The following is an 8,164-nucleotide window of genomic DNA, read 5'->3' as shown; positions in this document are numbered from 1 at the left end:
GGGGCATAGGTGGCCAGAGGGAAGTGGATGCGAGGGTAGGGTACCAGATTGGTCTGGAATTCTGTCAGATCAACATTCAGGGCCCCATCAAATCTGAGGGAAGCAGTGATAGAAGACACAATCTGACCTATCAGCCTGTTTAGGTTAGTGTAGGTTGGGCGCTCAATGTCGAGGTTTCTACGACAGATGTCATAGATGGCCTCATTGTCTACCATGAAGGCACAATCAGAGTGCTCCAGGGTGGTGTGGGTGGTGAGGATGGAATTGTAGGGCTCAACCACAGCAGTGGAAACCTGGGGGGCTGGGTAGATGGAGAACTCCAGCTTGGACTTCTTTCCGTAATCAACAGAGAGCCGCTCCATCAGCAGGGAGGTGAACCCAGAGCCAGTGCCCCCGCCAAAGCTGTGGAAAACCAAGAAGCCCTGGAGACCCGTGCACTGGTCAGCCTGTGAGAGAAAAGGAAATGTAATGTTTTATCAGGAGGGCATACTCTTAGCACTATTTGCAAGTCCTTTAGGTTGGGAACCCTATCTACCTGATAGAAAAAACTTGACATATTTTGACAGATACCGAGGCACCCTCCCATTCCATTTTAAACCCATCCATATATGGCATTTACCAGCTTGCGAATCCTGTCCAAGACAAGGTCAATGATCTCCTTGCCAATGGTGTAGTGGCCACGGGCATAGTTATTGGCAGCATCCTCCTTGCCTGTGATGAGCTGCTCAGGGTGGAAGAGCTGGCGGTAGGTGCCAGTGCGAACTTCATCTGGAAAAGGGGAAGACATCAGCCACCCACCAACCAAGGACCCTCACAGGCTCACTCACCCTTCTGGATCTACAGAGAGATTCTGAGTATGTGACCAAGAAGGAATGCCTCAGGGAAGGGAGCCCCCAGCCAGCTTACCGATAACTGTGGGTTCCAGGTCTACAAACACTGCCCGGGGCACGTGCTTGCCAGCCCCTGTCTCACTGAAGAAGGTGTTGAAGGAGTCATCTCCTCCCCCAATGGTCTTGTCACTTGGCATCTGGCCATCGGGCTGGATGCCATGTTCCAGGCAGTAGAGCTCCCAGCAGGCATTGCCGATCTGGACACCAGCCTGGCCAACGTGGATGGAGATGCACTCACGCTGTGGAAAGGAAGAAAAATTATAAAAAAATTAAGCTGTTATAATACTAAGCTGTATTTCTATTTTAGATTTTAATAGATTTCTAAATTGGCTCTAAAAAAACAAATATTGTGGAAATTTATTTGGAGTCATATCCTTAATATAACAGGAGCAATGAGCAGTACCCTCTGCAAATACAGAAAGTGGGTGTGGTCTAAATGTCACCTTAATACTACTTAAGACATGATGCAAACCCATTGTTCCCACAGACATGCTTGAATAGAACAATTTTCCTATTTGAAAAATATTCAAAGCATAGATTCTGTAAAATGAAATAATAATTATCCGTAATTACATTAATTGTTCCTTTTCCTGATAAGTAAGGATGAAGGTTTCATCTTATAGGACCTGATATTTCAACGTAGACATCTGCAGTGCGGCTGAGGCCAGGAGCCACACCCTTCTGCGGACCCCATCAATATCCTGGCGAGGCTACAAGCTAGTCAGAGTCTGACTTCTGCATTGCCGCGTTCTCTGGGCCTGGTGCTAGTCTGTGCTCTGTTACATTATTTAACAGAGAAAGCTCTACTTCCAGCAGCCGTCTATGTGATCTCTTTGTGCCTCTTTCAGGCTCCCTCCTAACCCTGTCTGGGGCTGTTTGCCTGAATTAATGAATTAGTGCACATATTAGAACAAAAGACGGCTGGGTGCAGATTATAATTTTTTCTTTGCAGCAGCAGATCCATTGTTTTAGAAGGTTTTCCACTGTATGGAACAGAAACATTCTTAAAGCAGGCTAAGCTAGAAACAAAGAGCACGTAAGAAGCGCCAACAGTTTTTTAAAAAACAAGTGAAAAGATAACATTTAAAAGTAGTAAATTTGTATCCGATGAATCTCTACATACCACGTAATATACCACTATTATTTCATTCTGTAGAGATACACTTCTGTATTGGAGGGACAACTTTCATTGTCTGGGGGGGGGGGGGGCGGGGAAGGGCGTTTCCCTGGGTTCTGACCATCAGGGTGCTCAGGGCTTCACAAAGTGGGCTTTGTCATTCCCCAACCATCCAGCTCCCCTCCCCCCCTCAGCGAGATGTCCCCGTAAAAGTAAATCGTATTTTTGACAGTCCTGCAAAGGAAGCATCTTCGTAAGACTACAGTTCCGCAATGGTTTTTTTATTTTGTTTTTTTTTTTTTTAATAAAAAATTTTAAAAACGCTCGGGAGAGAGGCTTAGTGAGAGCGAACCCCTCCCAAAACGCCACGGAAGCAAGAGACAAACAACCCCGCCCCTGCGCCTCCCTGACAGCGGCTGCCATGGATCCGACGCAAACTGACCATTTTCCCAGTGGGGCGGTGTTTCTGGAGTGCGGGCTCGGCCACCGCCCTGCCCTCCTACTGCAGCAGACCCTCGACACCACCCCCCCTTCCCCGGTTGTCCCCCGCGGTCCCCGGCTCTGCCAGCGATCGCTCGCCGGCGCCTCCTTTGTTCTTCCCGGTCTGGGCGTTTCCGTGTCCCGCACTGCGGCGCCGGGACTGAGGGACTAAGCTAAACTTGGAGACCACCCTTCCCGCGGAGATGACAAAAGCCTTAGGCGTTTCCTTGCAGATCTGGGGTGACTGACACCCACCCTCCACCGAGAGTCAGGGAAAGCTTGCTCACCATGGTTGCTGCTTCGCGGCTGCTGGGCGGATGGCGGAGGCGAGGAGGAGGTGTTGCTTCTTACAGCGCGACTCTTAGGCGGTCGATGTAAGAGAACCTGCGGCACTTGGGCGGATGCGGCTCCTTATATAGAGCTCGGTCACCATGGGGATGGGCCAGGGCCTTTTCCTGTTGGTCCAGACCCCTCTGTCTGCCCAGAGAAGCCGTGACAGGAGAGTGGTGATTGGTGCAAGCGACATGGTATGAGGTAATCTCTCCCCCACCCCTTCCCCCTAGCATCCGTAGACTTTGCATCCTCAGACAAAGGCCTTGCAAAGGCAACTAGCCCAGCATCCATTATGGGGTGGAGTTGCGGAGGGGTGGAAAGGGAAGAAAGAAAGCTGGTGTTGGAAGATTATACGTAGCTTAAACCTTAAACTGCAGTTAAACTTACCTGATGTTTTCCCCAACACTTAATCACAGAATTTATGTTGAGATTTCTTTATGGAAAATTCCAACTTTTCATGTATAGTACACTAAATTTAACTACGTTCCGTCAGGATTCGACATCTTTATTTGCTTTAAAAAGTAGCAGAAGATATGGGAATGATTGTCAAAAGGGCGTGGCTAAATGTTTAGTTTTACAATTATTGTATTATTATTATTAATTATTATTATTATTTGAGCAAAACTCAGAAGCTCAGTACGAATAGACCACACCTATGACCTTAACAGCACCTGGGAATCGGAGGCAGGAAGGCTCGCAGCTCAAGGTCATCATAACTGGCCTTAGTGGTTTATGCCTGTAAATCCCAGCATTGGGAAGCTGAGGATTGCAGCTAATTTGTGCCCAGCCTGGATATATAGTGTGATATCCTGTCTCAAAAACCAAAAAAAAAAGAAAGAAAGAAAGAAAAAAGAAAAAGAGAAAAGAAATAATATACAAAGCAGTACTTAATAGTTTACTAGCGAGCTTTCTTTCTTTAGCGGTAGTTTTCTCCCATCGCCCCTCCGCACCCGCCTCCCCCCCACCTAACCCCAGAGCCTGTGTTATTTTGTCCCTAGAAATGAGCCATCCTTTCTAATACGGAATTCAGAAACTGTAAGGAGTTTAAAAATTAGCTCTTTGTGTGGGCTTGTAGTTCTTCAGCGCTCTTTTTTTTTTTTGAGGGGGAGGGGTGACATCAAGAAAAAATAACCGAGATGCCAAATTAAAAAGAGGAGAGTTGTATAATATAAAAGGAAACCATTTTGTGATGTTGTTTTCATCCCCAGACAACTGTGCAATGCCAGCCCTGCTGCAGTTTTATGTAGTTCCCTGAATTCCGTAAATAGCCCCTTCCGCAGCTGGGCTTCTGACTGTGGGAACTGCTGCTCGCCCTACCGCTCTCAGCCAGAGACTGTGGTTGTTGCTCAATTGCCCCGTGGGACAAAAAATGCCTGCTTTCACCCCTAGGAAATAGATTACAGTGGCAGTCTTTTGCTATGTAGAAAGACTCCGTTGTCAGCAAGGAAGATCTATACAATGAGTCACCGAGCTACAGAGCACCAGTAATTTGCAGAATGAAATTTTAGAGGAAAAGAGATATTTGTTTGGGTACCAAGCTGAAAGTGTGGATTTTGACAGATGGCCTCCCTTTCAGTATCAGAGTCTTGGTTGTCTGCAGCACTGTATCCGAGCTCTGTGGAGCCCATTCATTCCGTCTGGGCTGGCGAGGCGCTGGTGTGGGAGGGACGGCCTTGGGAACATAGCAGCTGCAGGTTGTGCGCTAACAATGGTGGCCGTGAGTCCTTCTAGCCTGCCGTCCACAGCTCTCTGCCTTTCTTGTTTAAATTTATCGTAAAAGTCTTTTCTCTAAGGAAAAAAACAAATCAATATAACCCACACTCAAACAAATAATTTGTTCGCCTCTTGCATATTTCATAGGAAATGCAACCCCCATCATCTTCGTTATTTTCTATCAGAGGGACTAGAGATGACTGCTTCCAACATGTAAGTACGTCAGCGAGAGCAAGAACTGAATGATGTCAGCGCTCTCTCAGAGAAGCCCGCACCCGTGCGCTCGGATAGCGTTCTGAGCACTTCTCTCTTAACTCTTGTGTTTAAAATTGATAGTGATGAACAAACACCAACTCTGCTTCATTAAAAAAAAAAAAAATTAAATGGCACAGAGAACATGAGATCGATAAATAGCTTGTTGAAAATGTCACAATTGAAAACGATTTCATTTGTGTATGTATGTGTGCAGGTGTGTGTTTGAGGGTGTGTGCACGTGTGTGTGTGTGTGTGTGTGTGTGATGTATGTAGGTATGTGTTGTGTGTGTGTGTGTGTAGGCCAGAGGATGACTACAGGTAGATTCTCTCTTTCATCGTGGGAATCCCAGGGACAAAACTCACCTCCTCAGCCCTGGTGGCAAGTGCCTTTATCAGCTAAGCCTCCTCTCCTTCTCTCGATTACTAATAATGATAATGATAATTGAAAAGGCATATACTATAGAGTCATGATGAAGTATAATATGATTTTTTTGATTCATTTCTATTTCTTGACAATACAAAAAAAGAAGACCTGTCTTCTGTTCTTTGTGTTTTACAGGAGAATTAAAAAGATTCTTTGTCACACCCCCTCAGAGACATTCTGTCCCTTATGCAAATGAGAGGCTTTTTTTTCTCATCTCTTGAGCATAAATAACTTAAGATCTAGGTCAGAAACAAACTATTCACTTCAACACTGAAATCTTAAATCTATGAATGGAGACGAGTGTGGGGAAGTTAGTCTGTTCTTTTTGTTTCTTACCCGATTTAATAGAATACAAACCATGGGAAAATATATATTTTTGTTTACATGTTGCTAGTTCTTAATTTTACTGTTAACCCCTTTACTTACATCAGCAAGCAGGTATATATTAGTGCATGCTGCTAACAGGTCCTTTCTGTACACATAGATATTAGTAGAAAATCTTAATTATGCTTGTGTCGCCTAATTATCTATGTGCAGGTTCAGGCCGTGCCCTATACTTTATTGTCTTATTTCTTGTCTTTCAAGCCTCATGCATGCCAGGCAAGTGCTTTACCCCTGAGCCACCTCCCAGCCCTGCCTGACGGCTCTTCTCAGCTCCAGATCATCTTCGCTGTCCCAGACACGCAGCTGTGAAAGGTTCTATGGCTCTGTAGATCTGGCTTCTCAAGTAAGAAACAACCACTGTAGACTTCTCTCTCACCTGTTTCGGGCCCCATGGAATCATGTCAAGTCGACCTCTTAAATCTTTTTCGTTTGTCATGTTGAAAAGTGGCTCATGCAGCTTGGGCTAGCTTCAAATTTAATTCAGTATGTAGCCGAGGCTGGCCTTGAACTTCCGATCTTCTGGCTTCCATGTCCCAAGTGCTGAGATTATAGGCATATGGTATCACAAGTAGCACTCGAATCTCTTTTTAAAAAAAATTGGTTGTTGTTGTTGTTTTGAGACAGGGTTTCTCTGTGTAGCCCTGGCTGTCCTGGAACTCGCTCTGTAGACCAGGCTGGCCTCGAACTCAGAAATCTGCCTCCCTCTGCCTTCCAAGTGCTGGGATTAAAGATGTGAATCACCATCACCCAGCCTCAAATCTCATTTTGTTAATTAAAAAATATTTAAATGTATTTATGAGTTGGTTGTATGTGTGTGTTGACACGTTCCTTTGTGAAGGCGTAGACACCGTGGAGTTCAGTTAGAAGACAAGCTGAGTCTGGCTTTTCCACAGATTCCATGGGTCTGAATTCAGATTGTCAGAGTACAAGTGCTTTTACGAGCTGAGTGGTCTTTCAGCCCACTATTTTTGTTTTTGGAATGTGTCTTAGTGACTTTTCTATTGCTGTGATAAAACACCATGATCAAGGCAACTTACACCAAGATTTCAATTGGGGAGAGTAAAATGGCAGCATTTTACTCCTCCTCCTGTCCCTCCTCCTCCTCCTTCCCCTCCTCCTCCTCCTCTCCCTCCTCCTCCTCTCCCTCCTCCTCTCCCTCCTCCTCCTCTTCCTCTCCTTCCTCCTCTTCCTCCTTCTTCTCAGGGTTTCTCTGTGTAGTCCTGACTGTCCTGGAACTCACTCTGTAGTCCAGGCTGGCCTCAAACTCACAGAGTTCCACCTGCCTCTGTCTTCTGAGTGCTAGGATTAAAGTCATGTGCCACAAGCAAAGCCACCACCACAGGGCTTCACTAGTCTTTTGAAACCTCAAATCCCATCCCCAGTGACACACCTCTTCCAATTAGGACACACCTCCTAATCCTTGCAGAACCAAATGTTCAAACATGAGCTTTATGAGGGCCGTTCTTATTCCAACCACCTGTGTGTGTGTGTGTGTGTTAGTGTGTGTGTGTAAGTGTGTGTGTGAATGTGTGTGTGCATGTTCATGTTTGGTAATTTCATACATGAAGACCCTCCACCTTCCACTTCCTCCCAGACTACCTCTTCCTTCTTACAAGTTCATACTTTCTCTTCTTCCTTTTCCCTTCCTAACGCCATCCAACTGAATCTCTACAGGACAGCCACACAGCTGTTAGAATAATAGCACATGTACATTACAGATCATGCCATTCTACTGTTTAATGTAGATCAGTGGCTGTATAAGGTGACAATCCCAAATCTTTACCCACCTGTTTGAATCTCATACCAGAAGAAGCACATGTTATACTTAAAAATATCTGACAGTTCTGGGCTGGGGAGATTGCTCGGTGGGTAAGAAGAGCACCAGCTGCAATTCCAAAAGGTTTGCTTTCAATTCCCAGCACCCACATGGTGGCTCAAACCATCTGCAACACCAGTTACAGGGGATTTGATTGCCTCTTCTGGTCCCCTTGGGCACCAGGCACATAGGCGGTACCTAAACATACATGCAGGCAAAACATAGATACACGATTTTTTTTTTTTAACCTGGGAGTTGGGTTGAGAATGTGGCTCAGTTGGTAGAGTGCTTGCCTAGAATGTACGAAGCCCCAGAACTTCATAAAACTGTGAAGGCACACACACACACACACACAGTGGCTCACGCCTGTAACATTTGGTAGATGGAAGCTAATGTGGGCTGCAAGAGAATCTGTCTCAACAATAACAACAAAAACTGAGAGGCCACAATTATTTTTATTTTAATTAGCTTTTTTTGGGGGGGGACAAGGTCTCAATATGTTAACCAGGCTGGCCTTGAACTCATGCGATCTATCTACCTCTGCCTCCTGAGTGTTAGGTTAAAGGTATGTATATAGACCACCATGTTTGATTGTTTTTCATTTTTAAAATGCTGTTTGTGTGTATATGTGTATACATGCCCATGCATGTGCATGTGTGCTTGTGTGCACATGTGTTTGTGTGCACATGTGTGCACGTGTGTGCATGTGTGCTTGTGTGTGCATGTGTGCTTGTGTGTGCATGTGTGCCTGG

General features: G+C 45.5%; 1 protein-coding gene and 1 long non-coding RNA gene across 2 annotated transcripts in view; one reads left to right on the top strand and one right to left on the bottom strand.

The window, feature by feature from the left end:
• LOC114639518 (tubulin alpha-1B chain) overlaps positions 1-1,129 on the bottom strand; it is a 25,554-nt gene extending 24,425 nt beyond the window's left edge. Inside the window, exons 1-2 of the mRNA XM_028788282.1 lie at positions 907-1,129; positions 620-768 (exon numbers count right to left, since the gene is read on the bottom strand). Coding sequence (XP_028644115.1) covers positions 620-768; positions 907-1,027 — 270 coding nt within the window. The 5' untranslated portion in view covers positions 1,028-1,129. The remainder of the gene's footprint in view (positions 1-619; positions 769-906) is intronic.
• Positions 1,130-2,649: 1,520 nt separating this feature from the next.
• Positions 2,650-8,164, top strand: part of LOC114639521 — a 16,626-nt gene continuing 11,111 nt past the window's right edge. The window contains exons 1-2 of the long non-coding RNA XR_003714018.1: positions 2,650-3,021; positions 4,681-4,746. This is a non-coding gene — a long non-coding RNA (uncharacterized LOC114639521). The remainder of the gene's footprint in view (positions 3,022-4,680; positions 4,747-8,164) is intronic.

The sequence above is a fragment of the Grammomys surdaster genome, unplaced genomic scaffold (genome assembly GCF_004785775.1).
Source record: "Grammomys surdaster isolate TR1022 unplaced genomic scaffold, NIH_TR_1.0 125742, whole genome shotgun sequence".
NCBI lineage: Eukaryota > Metazoa > Chordata > Mammalia > Rodentia > Muridae > Grammomys > Grammomys surdaster.
Note: the sequence above shows the minus strand (reverse complement) of the source record. Positions and strands in the feature narration are given on the sequence as shown.